Source organism: Siphateles boraxobius, unplaced genomic scaffold (assembly GCF_051911475.1).
Source record: "Siphateles boraxobius isolate OS27281-9 unplaced genomic scaffold, OSU_SipBor_1 9, whole genome shotgun sequence".
In the NCBI taxonomy this organism is placed as follows: domain Eukaryota; kingdom Metazoa; phylum Chordata; class Actinopteri; order Cypriniformes; family Leuciscidae; genus Siphateles; species Siphateles boraxobius.
In genome coordinates this window covers 23,011,825-23,031,427 of record NW_027509219.1, presented here as the reverse complement: position 1 = coordinate 23,031,427, position 19,603 = coordinate 23,011,825, and the positions used below count along the sequence as shown (strand labels likewise).

The 19,603-nt window shown below is 36.2% G+C and overlaps 2 protein-coding genes across 3 annotated transcripts; both read left to right on the top strand.

The window, feature by feature from the left end:
* The first annotated feature begins 7,792 nt into the window (after window positions 1-7,792).
* On the top strand, window positions 7,793-11,446 carry gid8a (GID complex subunit 8 homolog a (S. cerevisiae)). Its single transcript, XM_077224067.1, has 5 exons — window positions 7,793-7,879; window positions 8,528-8,655; window positions 8,859-9,055; window positions 9,299-9,496; window positions 9,651-11,446. Exons 2-5 carry the CDS (start codon window positions 8,535-8,537, stop codon window positions 9,822-9,824), a joined length of 690 nt encoding a protein of 229 aa, XP_077080182.1. The 5' UTR covers window positions 7,793-7,879; window positions 8,528-8,534; the 3' UTR covers window positions 9,825-11,446.
* Window positions 10,782-19,432, top strand: slc17a9a (solute carrier family 17 member 9a). Of its 2 annotated transcripts, none has more exons than XM_077224065.1 (13): window positions 10,782-10,918; window positions 12,319-12,516; window positions 12,604-12,743; window positions 13,082-13,181; window positions 14,617-14,741; window positions 15,108-15,207; window positions 15,508-15,604; window positions 15,811-15,898; window positions 16,989-17,023; window positions 18,175-18,290; window positions 18,415-18,470; window positions 18,691-18,720; window positions 19,023-19,432. In XM_077224065.1, exons 1-13 carry the CDS (start codon window positions 10,782-10,784, stop codon window positions 19,184-19,186), a joined length of 1,386 nt encoding a protein of 461 aa, XP_077080180.1. In that variant the 3' UTR covers window positions 19,187-19,432. The 2 variants fall into 2 exon arrangements, with proteins under 2 accessions (XP_077080180.1, XP_077080181.1); XM_077224066.1 differs by lacking the exon at window positions 10,782-10,918 and adding an exon at window positions 11,947-12,063.
* The last annotated feature ends 171 nt before the right edge of the window (window positions 19,433-19,603 follow it).

Here is a 19,603-nt window from a genome sequence, read left to right as displayed (position 1 = left end):
AACATTAAATATCACAAATATCAAATGTTATTTTCATTTGTTTCCTAGGCTGGCTAATTACGACGTTTAACCTGTTATCATAACACTGGACAACTAAACAGCGTGTGACCTAATAGAACAGATTTCGCAATGACCTTCCATGACACAATACCATGAAATATCCCCTTTTTAGTGCACAGAATAACGTTTATGATGATACCAGTTACGTTTAGTCACATAAGGATAATAAGCTATTCATTGTGGAGAGTGCATGGTGAAGTGAACGTCTTACCTTAGAAAAAAAAACTTTTGCCGATATCTTCGGAGATGCGTCCGTTGTTCAAATTTCCCACGATCAAAGAGGACACTAATACGCATGTGCACAGCAAAAATCACAATTTGTGCTTACTGCGCACGCAAGTTATTTAAGGTGTCTCTCTCAACTGTGCACGTCTCAACTGTACACAGTCTCTATAGCCTTGAAAAAATTCACCAGGGCAAAATAGGATAGCTTAAGTATAGGCTACTTTTAAATTTATTTTGGCTGTAGGCTACAGTTTTTTTCTGGCATCTGACATTTCCCCCAAAATATTCCAATTGTAGCCATAGGCGGATTCACCGGGCAATTAGGCATGTTCCCAGCTAGGGGCACCACGCAAATATTTTTTTCTCTTTTAAAATAAGCGATTCATTCTCAAAAGTAGGCTATTTCTAGCATATATGCCTACCCTTTCATCAAAACGTTCTAAATTCCCTCAATGTTTTGTTGAAAGTTTATTATTTTAATTATTTTATAAGTTGTTGTTTTTTGTGAACCGCCAGATCGACCGCCAGATTCGAACAAGCCTATCGTGAGCACGGCACGTATGGCAAGCCGTTTTAACTTTTATTCATTTCCAGGATATGAATTCTTGATATCAACAATTCAATTTTTGATATCAACAATTACATTTTTGATATCAACAATTACATTTTTGATATCAACAATTTAATTATTGATATCAACAATTTAATTCTTGATATCAACAATTAGATTATTGATATCAACAATTAGATTCTTGATATCAACAATTGAATTCTTGATATCTGTAATTGTATTTTCACTAGTGAAATGTCACCATAGGCTGCCATTCAAAATTAATTGTTGATATCAACAATTGATTTCTTACTAGTAGAAATATAATTTTTCATATCAATAATTACATTGTTACTAGTAAGAATGTGAATTCCTGATATCAATAATTCAATTGTCACTAGTTGAAATGTCTATTCTTGATATCAACAATTTAATTGCTACTAGTAAAAACTTTCATTTTTGATATCTGAAAATGTATTTCTGATATCAATATAATTTCAGATATCTAAAATGGCTTTCTTACCAGTAACAATCACATTCATGATATCAGAAATTAACATATTCACTAGTGAAAATGGAATTATTGATATCAAAAATGAACATTGTTACTAGTAGCAATTCAATTGTTGATATCAAGAATAGACATTTCAACTAGTGACAATTGAATTCTTGATATCAAAAATAAAGGTTTTTACTAGTAAGAATTGTATTTCTGATATGTGAAATTGGAATTGCAACTAGTAAGAAATCAATTATTGATATCAACAATTGATTTTGAATGGCAGCCTATGGTGACATTTCACTAGTGAAAATACAATTACAGATATCAAGAATTATAGTTTTTACTAGTTGAAATACAATTCTTGATATCTAGAATGAGCATTTTAATTAGTAAAAATGTGATTGTTGATATCAAGAATTAGCATTGTTACTAGTGGAAATTTAATTTCTGATATCAAAAATTGCCATTGTTACTAGTATAAATCTAATTCCTGATATCAATAACTATAATTTTAACTAGTTAAAATTGAATTGTTGATATCAAGAATTCATATCCTGGAAATGAATAAAAGTTAAAACGGCTTGCCATGGCACGCGCATTTCAACGCTCATTTTACAGCGTGTCCATTGGCCCGGAGCAGAGCGAGTGTTTTCAATGAATTCCAAAGGAAGTTGAGCTAAGCTCGCGCATGAGCGTGAAGCTAAACTTCAATTAACTGAAAACGCTCGCTCGCTTTGCTAGTGGAAAACGCACCTTACATATTCTGGGAGTGTGCTGTGCGGTTTGCATTTCATTTTTCAATTGTCTAGATGTTGTTCAGTTTTTTAAAAATAATATTTTGCTCCATCCTTTGTTCAAAGAAATTTATATCGTCTCTTGAATTGAAACATATGTTTATTATGCATGTAACAATTGGGTTCACTAGTTCTAAAATGTTTCATGTTGTATACTTGTAGGCTACACATAACATTTGTAACATTTAGGTTCACACGTTATAATTTATCATTTATAGAGTAACCATGGAGCTAGAAATGTGTCTTTATTATATGCGAGAAAAAAAAATGATCTGAGAGAAGAAAAAAAAAGTTTGAGAGAAAAAGTTATCACACTGATAGCAAAAAAGCATTTCATGAGAGAAAAAAGAATATTTGAGAGAAAAGGTTTTCATACCAATAGCAAAAAATAATATTTGAGACTAAAAAAAGTTTTGAGAGAAAGTATTTTCTCATAGAACATAAAAAAATATAAATTTGAAATTTTTAAAATTATTTCTGAGAAAAAAAATCTCTCTCAAAATACTTTGAAAAAAATCTCGAATATATATTTTTTGCTATCAGTGTGAAAACATTTTCTCTAAAAATAAAAAGTGTTTCTCTCAAAACGCTTTTCTTTGCTCTCGATGCAATTTTTTGCTCTCGTGTCAGGATTTTGCTTTAGCTGTGAAAATTGTGTCATGGGGGGGGGCCACGTTCTTTTTTTTCCTATTGGAACGTTCCTATTGGCCAGTCGGGTGAGCATCGTCTTGTCTTAGGAGTCGAACTGAATCATTACACCATTGTTCGCGTTCGGTTCACCTAGATAGATGCCGTCTCTGCAGATGATGACACACACACAACTCGATGGGTAGCTGGCTGAGCAAGTTCAGCATCACTGAAGATTACACATTAAACAATAGCACTCATGCAAGTTTACCTAGCATGATGGCTAATTAATAATTAGCTTTACTAGCGATTAGCAAGCTAATAATATAATACACATTCATTCATGAATATGAGTGCTATTTTTAATGTTTAATCTTCAGTGATGCTGAACTTGCTCAGCCAGCTAACATCCAGTTGTGTGTGTCATCATCTTACCCAAACATTGGAGTGTCCGTGCTCGACTTAGAGCTTAGATCAGGCCCAAAAAATCAAGCCCGATCCTACCCGAGCCCGTGCACGTTGTGTCCGAGCCCAGCCCGACGCATTAACAATAATTATGAGCCCGAGCCCGATTTAAACCCGAGTCCCGACCATTTTAATACGTGGGTCGTTATAACTGACGTTCTCAACTACTTTCTATGTTACTTTCTCCTCCTCCTCTGTTCTGCACCTCCAAATACTTTCAAGTTAGCCTACGTGTCGCCATCATACACATCAGCATAAATGCTCCTGATAAATTATGTGTTATTAAAGCATTAACACACAAACCACTGTTATAACATAAAATCAAGCAGCTACTGAGTGCATGGTTTGGCATGACTGAATGCGCGCAAAGTGCGCTCCCTGAAAAATCCCTAAAGCTGACATCAGTTCATCGCGATCTCACACATCTCTGTTATTATCAATGACGCTGACTGCACAATGAATCTTTCATAATATATACACTTTGTTTGTTATAATTAGAGGATTTGCCAGCATACAGAATTCAGCTCTGAACAAAAAGTCCGTTTTGAGCAGTGAGGGGAGACTATCTTAAATGCTTCTGATTGGCCATTGCGTTCAAGAAATCAACACATATGTCTGTGATTGGCTACATCGCTCAACGCTGCAAACATGTTATAAAACAAAACTCTGGCCTGTAAATCATTTGTATTTTGTTTTAGTTGTTCTTGTTGTTTTTCTGCAACAGATGAATAAAAATGTATTAGTTTTTATGTTTTATTCATAGATATTTCTAGTTTGCGGGAGTCCCACAAATCGTTTTATTCTCCCGGAACCCACACACACAGAGTGAGTGCATTACAGCCCGCGCCCGCGCTCGCACTCGGCCATCAAACCTAGTCCCGCGCAACACTCTCTTGCGTCGGGAGTGCACGTCACTAGATCAAAAGCCCGGCCTGGCCCGAGGATGGTGACGGGAAATATCGGCCCGAGGTCGGGCCTGGGCTCGGGCAGAGAATCTAAACTCTAAGGTAGAGACTGCATCTATCTAGGTGAACCGAACGCGAACAATGGTGTAATGATTCAGTTCGACTCCTAAGACAAGACGATGCTCACCCGACTGGCCAATAGGAACGTTCCAATAGGAAAAAAAGAACGTGGCCCCCCCCCATGACACAATTTTCACAGCTAAAGCAAAATCCTGACACGAGAGCAAAAAATTGCATCGAGAGCAAAGAAAAGCGTTTTGAGAGAAACACTTTTTATTTTTAGAGAAAATGTTTTCACACTGATAGCAAAAAATATATATTTGAGATTTTTTTTCCAAGTATTTTAAGAGAGATTTTTTTTCTCAGAAATAATTTAAAAAATTTCAAATTTATATTTTTTTTATGTTCTATGAGAAAATACTTTCTCTCAAAACTTTTTTTAGTCTCAAATATTATTTTTTGCTATTGGTATGAAAACCTTTTCTCTCAAATATTCTTTTTTCTCTCATGAAATGCTTTTTTGCTATCAGTGTGATAACTTTTTCTCTCAAACTTTTTTTTTCTTCTCTCAGATCAGTTATTTTCTCACATGTAATAAAGACACATTTCTAGCTCCATAGCAGCCTAGGCTACATATTGCAAAAAGCGGTAACCTGATTTTGTAAGAATTGTTTCTACTTGGGCCAACATTGATAACCTTCTTTTGTCAAATAAGTTTAGTATGAATTAGTTTTGAGTATAGTCAAATAATACTCTAGGTGTCCGTGCTGAAAGTTAATTGGGTTGACGTCACAACATGCGACGTCGGACAGACGTAGGATTTTGGTTGGAAATGAAAGTTGTAATAATAGTAGCCTAATAATAATAACGGAATGTATTATTATGGGGGGGGGGGGGGGGGTCACTGATTGTAGCCTAATTTTTTGGATAAAAGCAAAATGCCACATCAAGTAATATTGTGATTGTTATCATGGCTGTTTTGAAGTAATAAGCGCCCTATTTTGATAAAAACAGCACCTGTTTGTTTGTTTCTGTGGCGGAACGCGCAGATTTCATTGGACAGACTGTTAATCCTTCAAAAGTTTCGACAGGTCAAATAGGCGTTAGTAGAGCCTAATGCGACAAACTCTACGACAAAGTGCGTTGGACGTGGACGAATAATATTTGCGAACAGAATGAACATCAGGAGATTGCATCCAATGGCAGTTGGTGAACAAGACTGTGAACTGTCTGTCTGTGTCTACTCTTCCATGAGCTGCTGCACGCCCTGCGGCCAGAGCCCCGGTGAAGGAGTTCCCAAGCATCCCTCCGAGGAATTAACCACGGGCCATCGCGTGATCGAAGAGACAGCATCATCGGAGACGGAAAGAAAAAGTTTTCAGTGTTTGGAAAATGGGTTTCGCGGAAACTCGGAGTCGAGCAGCGGGACAAACAACAAGCAAAGAGCGCTGCGGCTACTTGTCAATACTCGTGAACGGAAGCGCATGCACGACCTCAACGATGCGCTGGATGACCTGCGAGCTGTCATACCATACACGCCAAATCAAAATGTGAAAAAACTATCCAAGATAGCGACACTTCTCCTGGCCAAGAACCACATCCTGATGCAAGCTCGAGCTTTGAAGGAGATGCGGAGGATAGTTGAGCAGCTGAACGTGACGCAGAATATAATGATGACAACACACATCACATCACACCACATATAGGCCTACTGTCGCATTAAGCCTTTATGTCAGCGTGTTATCTTTTTGAAAAAATGTTTTTTTTTAACTAGGTCAATGTAATTATGAGTAATATGATCTACAACAATCAATTAAATTATTTCATTGCACGCACGTTCTTGCTTATGTAAAAAATATTGTAAAATGAACTCTGAAGGCTTAATCAAATGTAAAAAGGGACTTTATAAATGGTTTATAAATATTTTTTTATCCTCAAGAGGATGCAGAATTTGAAACTGTTGGTTATTGTTAAAATGTATGTGTTTAGGTCTAGTTGTTGTGAATTGTGCTTTTGTAAGTTTTTGACGATTTGGTCTTGATTTTTGAAAATATAGGCTATAATAAAAGAGTTTTATATTTCAAGAGTAGTCCTATTTACTGATTTTGAAACGAACTGGCAATTGATCATTTAGCCTACATGATGCAATATTAAAAACATGGATGTTTTTTATTATTACTATAATACAGGCTATTTTAATGCCAAGCATAAAAAATAAAGGTTACAAATAACCAAAAACAGTTTTAGAGCCTTATAGCCCACCAAAACATTTTAAGTTCTACAAAATACATTTTATAGTTCTTTAAAAAATGGTGCTTTAAAAACCCCAGAAAACCAAAACACAAAAAAGAACCAATGAAAGCAGTACATATTTGTGAAGAATAGCATCAAGTTTACTATATACCCATCTCAATAACCCTAAAATGGTTCTTGGAAATAACTTCTTTGTTGGGACACAAATAAACATTGAAAAAACTTTATATTTTTATGAAATGCAGGGTTTAAAGGGACATATAACTAGAAGAACTACAGTATGAATGCTATGCCTTGCATTCCTCTAAATCAATGTTTACAGAATGCCAGGCTTTGATTAACAAATTAAATATATTTGATTTGATTAAGTAACTAAATAGATAAAATCATTCATCATAAAATATGAAATAAAAAAATTGTATTGCATCACCTGTTTTGTCCGAAAAATAACATATGGTGTGGTTCAACCTGAAAGCACACTCAAAAAAAACACATTTTCATTGGCTCATTCCGTCTGGTCATCATATGGCAGAAATTAATACCAGCTGTTGTCATTTTAATGTTATGAGGAGGGAAATAAACAATAGATTGCTATTGTAGACAACAAAAATCTCCCCCTCTTTCTCCCCCTTCAGGGGATTTATCTGGACCTCATAATAAAGGTGATTGTCCCATCTAATCTCTGAGACATAATCGATTATCTTTCTGGCCCTGTAGCCTATAGGCCTATATTTTTGTTTTGCAATAACAGAATTGTGTTAGATAAGTATTAAGAGGATTGGGAAAATTCAAGCTTGTTTTTTTTGGAAGGTTAAAGAAAAGGTAAACCATCAAAGGTTGTTGCCATTGTTTCTCTTCATGTACAAAAAATTGAAATTGCAGGAGATGTTACAGAAGTTAGTCAATAAAAATATATTAAATCATTGTTGTTAAGGTCCAGTTGACATTTTGATTAAACATGAAGAGATCAATCAAAAAAAAAAAATCAAAAAAATTCACAGATTAATTGTTCACAAAAAGATCCATAACATGCATTTCAAAATAGATAGGGTGAATTTCCACTTCATGCCTAATTTAAGAAAATCATTTTAGTTAGTCAGCAAAGAGACAGTTTTAGATTTTTAAACTGACTCTGAATTTTACGTTAAATAGGCTAGTCCAAATAGCCTAGTTCTTATTCTGCTTTGTTAGTTTCAAAACGAATAAAAATTAATAATAATAAAAACTTGTTTCTGTCATTAATGTTCAGTAAATAGCCATGATCTGGCAACTTTTTTAATTTTTTTTACCTGATCTGGCAACCTTACCAGCTTTGCCACAGCAACCGTGACGTCCGTTTTCTGACCAATCACTGTCCTCCCCTCAAATCTCGTTAAGAGCTCTTCTCTGTTATCGCGTGATCTTCGCTAAGGCCCACCGCTATTTATAATCGTAAACAGTAAGTATTTATCACCATTCTTCATATTATGCGAAAAACAAATAACACGAATGAACAACAGTTAAAATTAATACAATTTAGTATTATTTTATTTTCATGTGTGGTCCCTGGCAAATGTTATAGTCAGAAAATGGCTGAACAATCCTGTTTGCAAGTCTCACGCGCTGTTGTATTTCATGCTCTCGGGGCTTGTTTATTCTAGTACCCAGATAAAAGCGAAAAATATTTTATGCGAAATTTCATTTCTTAAGGGCGAGTTTTAAAAGTATTTATAGCCTGTCAGCCAGGTGCATGTCACGATTACAACATCTTTTTACGGCGCGTACGCGGTTTGCTGGCCAGTGAGCCGCTGGCTTCTCTGTTGTGCTGTCTAGGAGCAGAAACACCGCGAAAATATGAACGTGCACAGTGCAGTTCATTCATTTACCGTCAAACTCCAACATCGTAATCTTAGATTAATTAAAATTAATAGTAGATTTCCTTTTTGTTTTGTTTTTTTGATAGCATGGACAGCCAGACCCATCGTGCACTAAAAATGAATCAAACTTTTTCTCTGACAATTACTTTTAAAAGCGAGTACACGTACATTTTTATGTTTGTTGTGTGCAAAATGATGTGTGTTGGTTTTTCATGTCATGTCCACCACAGCATATCCATGATGAGTTATTCAGAAAAGCCTGAGGACATTACTAAGGAGGAATGGTTGGATAAACTGAATAATGTGCACATTCAGAGGGCGGATATGAACAGGCTTATCATGAACTATCTAGTAACGGGTATGTCAGCATTATTTTATAGTATAGTACAATTCTTGATTCAGGTCAAATACACAGATATGTGTAAATTAAAATAAATGTATTTGCGCTAACCTGTGGCTTTTTCACATTACATGACTTTACATTATGATTTTGTTTACTGTATTTTTTGTATTTTTAATAAAATGCACTAACTGTCCCTCTGATCATGTTCTATTCCACAGAGGGATTTAAAGAGGCCGCAGAGAAGTTCCGTATGGAATCCGGGATTGAGCCGAACGTGGATCTGGACTCTCTTGATGAGAGGATAAAGATCAGGGAAATGGTTCTGAAAGGTCAGATCCAGGAAGCCATTGCTCTCATTAACAGCCTCCACCCGGAGCTGCTTGACACCAATCGATATCTCTACTTTCACCTTCAGGTAAACATCTGACCTCATATGGACATGATGGGAGGGAGGGAGATGTCTAGCAGAGCGTTGTAGAGGAACAGAGCCAAGCGCAAATAATGACAAAATCCATAGATGTTGCGTTTTTTTTCACAATGTACAACCATACATTCATGAAGGCCTCTTGTTCCAAATAAGAAGACAAAAAAGTACTGAAAAGATTAACTCAACCTTTACTGTAAAACTGTTGTTATTTTTTATTTGAAACTTTTGTAGCAACAGCATCTGATTGAGCTCATCCGTTTGCGGGAGACTGAGGCAGCGCTGGAGTTTGCGCAGTCGCAGCTGGCCGAACAGGGAGAGGAGAGCAGAGAATGTCTTACTGAGATGGAGCGGACACTTGCACTGCTCGCTTTTGACAACCCTGAAGAATCGCCGTTTGGAGACCTGCTCAACATGATGCAGAGGCAGAAGGTATGTGTGTTTATTTGTGTAGGACGTTACCATCACAATGGGTTAATGCTCCTTGTTTCCATGAAAGTTGATTCTTCTTTTTATGAACAGTATGCCTATCTAGTTCTGCTCTTGTACCTCCTTCCTTAATGCTGGGTTCTGTCTCCCTCTATAGGTGTGGAGCGAGGTAAACCAGGCTGTTCTAGACTATGAGAACAGGGAATCTACTCCAAAATTAGCAAAACTGCTGAAGCTTTTACTGTGGGCTCAAAACGAACTGGACCAGAAAAAAGTGAAATACTCCAGAATGACAGACCTTAGCAAGGGCACCATTGAGGACCCCAAGTAGAGACTGTAATTCACATGGACTTTTTTTGTTCTATTTATGAACGGTCAGTGACTGGATAGCAAATATAAATCTCTCTCTATATATATAATGCTCTTTTTCTTGATGCCTCTATAAAAAAGTAATTTAAGCAACAGTATCTGATTTAGTTTCAAACAAAACTATACTGATTAATAACAGTAAAACTAGATGTTATTTCAATCTACCATTTTCTGAAGAACAGGAATATTCCTATGGTAATGGTGTTTGTTATATTTTTTTAATCAATTTCAGTCAGTCATGTCATCTGTGTTCTGTGTGGTTTATTATTTTTTTCCCCTCATGCTCTTCACTCTTTTCAGATACAATACTGTGCTCTCATGCTTGTTTTAGGCTGTGTTTTTGAGGAAAATATCAGCTCCTGGTTGGAAAGAAAACATCATCAGATTTATTGCACTGGAAACTGATGTAATTTAACTACTTTTATCATGAATCCAATAACTTCATTTATTATTTAATTTACGAGCAGCTACAGATGTTTGCAAATGTTTTAGACTTCCATGATATAAGCTATTTTAATTACAAAAAAACAAATGATGTCTACTAACCTAAAGCATTTGCCTTATGTTAATTTTTGTCCATATTTTGTACTGCTTGTTTGGGAAAAAGTTGATTTCACAGTAGATTTGTTTACTTGAGTTTTATTATTATTCACATTTATAAGGTCGAGCCTCTAGAACCTATGATGCTTGACTAGATAGTTTCTTCTTATTATCGTCTTGCGTCATCAATTGTACAAGAATAACCAGATTCCTACGATCTTTGATACATCGTAACTCAGTTTCTCATCAAAACATGTGGGTGGCGCGATCCTCTCCGCCTCTTATTCGTTGCCTACGCGCCCTATCTGAATATGCAATTGTAAACTTTCCTGTTCGGTAAAGAACCGGTGCTCAGTGTCCGGTTACTCAATTGGACTGAATGGCTGCTGAGCAAGAAGCGGACCGTTTCAACACACCTGTGGACTTTGTAAAAACACCTTGCAGAAATGTGTGCTACACGTCCGGGTTAGAGATAATGCAAATTAACGACAAGACAACAACGACGGTATGGCCAAGGTATGATGAAACTTGCTTATTAACGGAGATTAAAAATAAACGTTATAAACAACACTCGTATTTGTACGTCAATTATATCTCGGCAACATTTTCTGCTGTAAATAAAACAAAATAACGGGATTGCGTATGATCTCTGCGCTAGTTGTCAAATTCACATCGCTTTTTCTCCTCCATCCTCCTTCCTGGTAGTTTCGGTTCCTGGCAACGGTTGCTTTATAAAAAAGGTTCTACTTTGTCAATGCGGTCCCCTGATAAAGTTTTGGTCGATGTGTACTAATTGAGTCCTTTTCATTTTACTTAATTTTAAAGATAAAAAAAAAACTTCAATAAAAAAAAAATCCAAATAATCTTTACATGTCTTTATCGGAAAGGGTTTAAACAATGTTGTTCATGCTCATTATTCCATTTCTGTTCGTCAAATGTCTGAAATTTGATCAGTTTATGTCTCAGTTGTTGATTCTTTTAATGCTCAAACAAATATTTCCACGTTAAGAAATTTGCTATAAATAAAAGCAGTTGAAAGTAAAAGGAGGTTTCTTTTTTGTTGTTGCTGAGTTGATAAAAAATAACAAACAGTTGTTCTGAATTCTCAGTTGTTAGCAGGTGTGACCAAGCTTCTGAATGAGCTGGATTCCATCCAATTCCATCTTCCACTCCCTAAAGTATTTAACACATTTTACAAAATAAAATATATATATATTTAGGACTAAAAGAATCAGCATTTGTTTTTGTTTATTAGATCAAGCAGGTCAAACACATTTAAAAACAGCTAGCCTACTGTATGCCAAAGTGCTGTTCATAGGCCTTGGCCCATAAATGAAGTAGATAAGGAGTAAAATAATGAAAAGAGAGACAAAGGAACAAATAACCAGTGCAAAAAACCCCAAGACATTACGATATACACAATACAGTTCATCCAAAGGCCAAGGAATGCAGATCTTCTGGTGTGATTAAAAAAACAGGAAGCGACGTCTCCGATAATGTCCTGCGCTAGGCTGTACCATATAGGATAGGATCAGCTACAGAAAAAGCACAATCCACCTTAAACTTCAAGCGAAAGCGAGGTATATGTAGGAAAAGTCTGTCAGAGGATCTGAGAGACCATGAAGATTGTTGGAAGCTGAGGAGATCGGACAGATATGATGGTGCTACACCATTTAACACTTTATAAACAAATAGCTTAGTAGAATCTTAAAATGGATCCGATACTGCTCCGGTAACCAGATAGGGTGGATGTTGTTGATGCCAGATATGATTTATTGAAGATTTTGCATAAATATCTAGCATCTAGCATTAATTGAATATCTACCTAATTAAAATTAACATTAGTAACTGCATGTTTTCAGAGTGAGACACCTGATTGAGATAGACTTGTAATTGTAACGTCCCACCCGCTGCAGGACACTGGCGCGGACGTGGACCCTGATGCTGCTGTTGGCCACATGTTTTCTCTACTGGTCACGGATGGCCATGCCAATCTGTGCTGTTACCATGGCAAAAGAATTTGGATGGAGCAAGACTGAGACTGGCATGGTGCTGGGTGCTTTCTTCTGGGGTTACTGTTTTACTCAGGTCCTTGGTGGCCATGTTAGTGATAGGTGAGTGCCGTTGTGTAGCCCACAGGCTGTAGATCAGTTATGACAAATGGTAGATGAGGATGATGATGAATAACATTGTTTTTGCAGGATAGGAGGAGAGAAAGTACTGCTGCTGTCCACCTCCTCCTGGGCCTTTATAACAGCTATCACCCCCCTTCTGACTAACATTGGACCTCGACCTCTTGTTACCATGACAGTGACCAGGTTTTTATTGGGTGTAATGCAAGGTGAGAGCACTGTGGGAGACAGTCGAGGAGTTATATCCCTTTATAACTCAAAATTTTGACGTATGCCATAATTTTTACATTTTACACCGTAATTATGACTTACTATCAGCATAATTGTGAATTTTTTAATGTTGTTATTATTATTATTATTATGACTTTTTGTCATATTTGTAATTTATCAAAGCATGTTTTTTTTTCTTATGTGGCATAAATGGGCTTCCATAACCCCTTAAAGAAACTAAAGGCAAAAAGAAATTCAAAGTGACCATAACTTCTACTGCATGTCAGAGTAATTGTCAGTAGCACATGATTGTGAGTTATGCTATCTCTGTTTTTAGGGGTTCACTACCCTTCTCTTGTCAGTGTCTGTGCTCAGCGTGTGACAGAGGGAGAGAGAGGTTTTTCGATGAGCACTCTGGCCTGTGGGTGCTACCTAGGGTGAGAATAATAACCGGCTATTCCTGGTCATTCAAAATTTTGTCCACAGAAACTTTTTTTTATTTTTTTTTAAGTAAAATAAAACTGATTCTTGATCAGCACTGTTTTATGAAAGCACCTCTGGAATTACATAACTTAAAGGGTCAGGAAACCCCCCTCTTTCAGCTCAAGTCTAGCTCACAATCTTTTTGAAAAATGCAACTTAAATGGGCGTGGATGGCTGTGAGAAGAAGGGAGGGAGTGGGTGTGGCACGGCAGGCGAGAGGGGGGAACTGTCATCAGCCAGTGGCCCATGCATATCGACTGTCACTAAAAATCAATGATAAAACGCAAGGAAATTCTTAATATAGCTGGCTAAGTTAAAGTCTAATGAAATGCACGGACACTTTATTATTGTCCTTTCAAAAGTAAATGAATGCCATGCTACACATATTAGCCTACAGTAATCGTAATTCTATTTAAAACATATTAATGTACATCTAATTATAATGTCATTATAAAATATATAGTTGTTTATATACACACTATAAATGCATATATTTGAAAATAATTAATTTTCCGCTTGAAAAAACAGTTCCGTGCATAGCCTAGATCTACCCGCCCCCTGAACCCCAATGACATATATATTTAATTACACGAATTAAGCATACAATCGAGGTATTATCAAAATATTTAAAATTTTAATAACGAGTGCTAATTTAACAAAAGGCAAGTAAAACGATCAGGGTTACATTTTAGACACACACACACACACCTCTCAAGGGATAGAAAAGTCCTCAGGACTTGGTACCGCATTACTCGCAATACGTAACTTGCATTGGTCGTCAACAAGGCCGAAGTCCAGCATTCTCCAGTTCTCGAAGCTCTCTCGAGAAAAATGTTTGCTGCTCACATATCTTTTAGATGTGTCCGTGATTGATGGCCAACCGCCCGGAGCCAGTCTAGCCCTAGCAACATCGCGGGGAAACATATTCAACGCACTTGAACTTCTGCACCCCGAAAACAAACACTTGCGTCCCATGATTGGCTCATCTACTATGCGATATCACAGTTTGACATGTCTGTCATTGGAAAGATCCACGTGGTGTCATGAATAATTAAGAAACAGTGTCTTCTCATAGGATATGAAAACTCAGTCTCATTAATAATTATGAGACACCGATGAGTCATCAATGCACTAACAGTGCTCTGTGACGTGGACACGATGAAGATTTTAAACCCGGAAGACAAAAATAGCGGGAAAAAACTAAATATTAAATATTAAATCTTAAATTAGAGAAATTATTTAAATTAAAATTAAATATTAAATCTGACAGATGCTAACATTGTCTTCAATGGTGTTCAACACACATACCTCTGTTAAAATCTCAGAAAATTTGGTTTAGGGTTTCATGACCCTTTAAGTGTTCCATACTGTTCATGGTTTCTCTCTCAGGATGATGCTGGTTGGAGGTGTGGGTTCCCTGATGCTGGACTGGTTTGGATGGGAGAGTGTGTTTTATGGAGCTGGTCTCCTTGCTTTTTGCTGGACCTTTTGTGTGTGGAAATGCCTTCTCCAAGGTATCTTTATATGATCCTTTACATGTTTAAATTAAATAGCATTCTTGATTGGTGAGTGCTATTTTATTGCTTTAAAGGTCAGAATTGGTATACTTAAGTGTCTTAGAGAAGTTGCAGTGAATCAGAAACAATCAGTATTGGTGTTTGCCATAGCAACTGTGTCGATAGAGTAATTGGACCTTTTTTTTGCCAGAGTAATTTCACAACACCCTGCTTTTAAACATCGGACTCATCATGCAGCACCATGAAATTAGAGTATTCTGTACTGAGGTTCCTGCTATATCTTAATCATTTTACGCTGTCTTCAGAAATGGTGTTTGTTACATCTTACAGTTTTAAATGTGTCAGTTTGTTTGTTCGTCACAGGTCCAGTTTTTTCCTTCAACTCGCTGTGGATCAGAAACAATTGCATTCCTGAATCGTCTAGAACCAACTGGCTGCATCTCTTCAGAGAGCCTAGTGTCTGGTGAGGTTCAAAACATAAACATTTGTCCCTCATTTTACTCTCTACATTATCTCATTGTCATGTTCGTTTTTCCATTTTGTTTTGTCATTTTCCTGAAAAAGGTTGAGTAAATAAAAACTGATGGAGAGAGTTTCCAGGGCTTCTCCGCATGATGGCTAATTTTTAGTGCACTCATATTGTCATATGAGAAAATGTTAAATTTTGATTGGTTACAATCTCAAAGAAACATGTATTTCTATTTGAGTTTATATATAGATAGATATAACATTTGCTAATTGCATGCGTTTGTGTGTGTTTTAGGGCCATGATCATTTGTCATCTATGCTTTAGTAGCACCTATTACACCCTCATGTCATGGCTACCAACCTATTTCAAAGACATGTTTCCTCATGCCAAGGTACCACAGTCATTGCAAATTTGTCGGTTTTACTGATTGTTTCCCTTCTTATTTGTATTTATACTTCCAGTTTGATTACCAATACTGTTAATGGTAATATGTTAACTTAGTGACAATTCTAACTATATTATATCTATATTGCTGAGGTTTTCCTGTTTTGGTCGTTTAATGTTGTCATTTGCTAAATCTGTTTTGTTTGCTGACAGGATTGGGTGTTTAATGTGATTCCTTGGTTTGTGGCGCTGCCCACTTCACTATTTGGAGGCTCTGTCTCTGATCATCTCATTAGGCAAGGTGAACAAAATCTATACTCTCTCATGACTATTCTCATGACGCTTAATTCGTATAGATTAATTTGATCTCGGTTTTCTTATGATCCTCTTGGACCCCAGTGACTGTTAGGTTGAAGGGATAGTTCACCCAAAAATTAAAATTCTGTCAGTATTTACTCACCCTCATGTTGTTCCAACCTCGTAAGACCTTTGTTCATCTTTGGAACACGAATTAAGATATTTTTGATGAAATCTGAGAGCTGGATCACTCCTCCATAGGCTTCTTAAGGGATTGAAGATTGCCAGCCCCTAAAAGTTATTAAAGATATCGTTAAAATAGTCCAAGTGACTACGGTGACTCAATCTTAAGTTTATCAAACGACGAGAATACTTTTTGTGCGCAAAAAAAAAAAGAACAACTTTATTTCAACTATTCATTTCCTTCTCTGTGGGCCTCGAGTCAGTTCACTAGTGATATAGCGCAGTTCTTCTGTGTTGTACATCACACGCATCACACACATGACCAGCGTCGGTCAATAGTGAGCCTGCGTGTGACGTACCACTACGCAATCACACTACGTTAACTGACTAGAGGCCAACAGAGAAGGAAATGAATAAAAGTCATATTGCAATAATAAAGAAATAATAGTCGTTTTTATTTTTGTTTGTTTTTTGCACAAAAAGTATTCTCGTTGCTTGAAAAACTTAAGATTGAGCCACTGTAGACTATTTTAACGATATCTTCAATAATTTTTCGGGACTGGCAAGTTTCAATCCCTGAGAAGTGGATTAGTGATCCAGCTCTCAGATTTAATCAAAAATATCTTAATTCGTGTTCCGAAGATGAACGAAGGTCTTACGGGGTTGGAACAACATGAGGGTGAGTAAATACTGACAGAATTTTCATTTTTGGGTGAACTATCCCTTTAAGTAATGGACTTTCCTGCTTCCTTTTTCCAAATCATATGAAATTCATACAAAATAGTTGGATTTTCACATGAGATCAGGTTGACAAAAACATCTGACAGTTTCTGGTTGACCCTGATGTTTCTGTAAGTAATCATAATGAAATATCTTGGTGTAATAAGTAACTTTTTATGTCTTTATATCAGGCTGTGGGACAGCAACTGTAAGGAAATTGATGCAGGTAACACAACAACAGCTATTAACTTTATTTTGCCCTGATATACTGCACAATTACATTACAGGTTTTTTTTTAATTGTTAATTTGCATTGGTCAAAACTGAAGTCACATTTTCAAACCTCTTCAGACACTCAGCGAAACAGGGGTCTTATCTAAACCAAACTGTGAATTATTTTTCATTGCTTTCACACAAAAATGGATTCAATGACCACGTTTGCCAAAATCCATGAACACTTTTGTCATTTATATTTCACCATCTGCAAAACACTAGTTGCAACAAATTTTTTGAAGATTTTTAAAACATTATCCTTTACCATTCTAATAAAGTTTTTAGCAGGAGCTTTCCCAGTGGGCACTGGACCCTGATCAATAAGAACTTCTGTAGACATACAACAGAAGTAAAGTAAAACTGGTTAGTAATAAGTGAAGCTTGTAATGCTGTTTGTGGAGCACTTCCAGTGCCTGCTTGGAAACTTCCTGCTAAAAACTTTGTTAGGGGATAATGTTCTAACGTAATGTTTTTTTCAGAATGATATCCTACCTTTTAGGAAACATTCTGGGAACAAAAATAAAACTTGCCGCTAAAAACATTACTAGAACAAAAAAGCAGCTTGGACTCAAATACTGCACATACGTGATTATACTATGTTGTTGATGTTTTTTCCAACTTTTTATTTTTCACAAGTAAATGTAAAGATATAGAAAAAACTAATTCACATTTATTCTTGTTACATATGCTGTAAATACAGTCAGTAAAAGAAAATATGTTATTCTAATAATCCTATAATAAAATACTGATTTATGTAGAAAATCATTCAAACTTCAAATATAAGAGTTCATCATTTATCTAATGCTCACTGTTGGTGTTTTTAGGTCAATGTGTTATGAGTGACAAATGAGAATTCAGTGTTCGGGTGGAACGAGCTTAGTTTGAGACAAAGTGTTTTGGTCTGAGTGAGCTTGGAGGTGAGATTAACTGCTTGGCCAAGATTCGTGTTGGTAATGCAGACTGTATAAAGAGTTTTAAAAAAGTGGCTTCAGTAATGACAGATCCATGAAAAATTGGATCATAATTCATATATTGCATGTATAATTGCATTGTATAACTGTGTTTATTGTGTTTGTGTGCGTCTGTTTAAAACATTTTTGTGTAGTTCTGTGCAATGGGAGCAGCCAGTGTGTTCATCTTCCTTCTCTGTAAGACGAGCAGTTTTTTCCAGGCTGTTGCTTGCGTGTCTCTGGCTGTTGGGCTGTCCACCTTTAATAATAGGTTAGATATAAATATATAAATTGTCATATCCAAAACTTGATCTTACAACAACAGTATTGATTATATACACTGATTATGTAAAGTGGTATATTGTTCATGTGTGTGTGTGTCTTTTCATGTGAAGTGGTGTGTCCGTGAATGTGCATGACCTGGCACCGTCGTGCGCAGGAGCCCTGTTTGGTAAGTCCAATTACTTTATTTTTTGTTGTTGTTGTTGTTGTTGTTATTTGTTATTTACTGGCTCTGGTGAACATCATTGGTGTCACCATATTCATTGTGCTGGGTGAAGCAAAGCGAGTTGATCAGATGGATCAGCCTCAGATCATTTGAGTTTCATGTTGAAAACAAATATTTAGGTCTATTGATTAAAAAAATGTTATGTTTTGTCTATTTCTTACAGGGGTTATGAACACATGTTCTGCTTTTTCTGGTGGGTTATAATCATTTATCTGTAATAAAACCAATTACATGTAAACAGACTAGACAGTCCACTGGATACAAATTTGCCCATAGTAGTAGGATTATTAAAAGCTTAGAAATACTTTTTTGATAAGGTCAGTGTACACAATCTGAATTCTATTTAAATATTTGAACATGTAAATAGTGAAAGTGATCTGAAACTTGTTTTTAATCTGCACAATTTTGTAAGTTCACATTCAAGTCCTGTGCACTTTTAATTGTAATACCTTCCACTTTGCCCGTAGCATGTGCTCTGTGTGCTATATTTCACAGGTTTGCTGATGGTGTACATGTCTGGCTACATCATTGAGATGACAGGTTCCTGGGAGACTGTGTTCTCCATCCTGGCTCTGGTGAACATCATTGGTGTCACCATATTCATTGTGCTGGGTGAAGCAAAGCGAGTTGATCAGCTGGATCAGCCTCAGATCATTTGAGTTTCATGTTGAAAACAAATTCTACCTCTTGGATGCATATTGGGGGTTTCTTATTTGTCATTTGTAACAAATGGATTGGGAACTCCTTAACACTCTAAAACACCATAAAATCTTCCTGTCATTATTTATTCATTTAAATGTTAAATATTTGGCAGAGCTGGTTGGAAATGATAGAGTGAAACAATGTTTTATGTAAGAAATATTTATCTGAAATGTAAATTTGATAAATATAAGAAGTATATGAAACACGGTGTCATTTTTGACAATTGTCCTTCCGCTAATTTAAATAATTAAACACTGGCACTAGTGTACTAATGATTCTATGCAAGTTCTCTCATTCAACAGAAGGTGGCGACAGAGGTCAAATGAACAGGATGATTCATGAAAATCACAAGTACAAACAGTCCCAAAAATTAG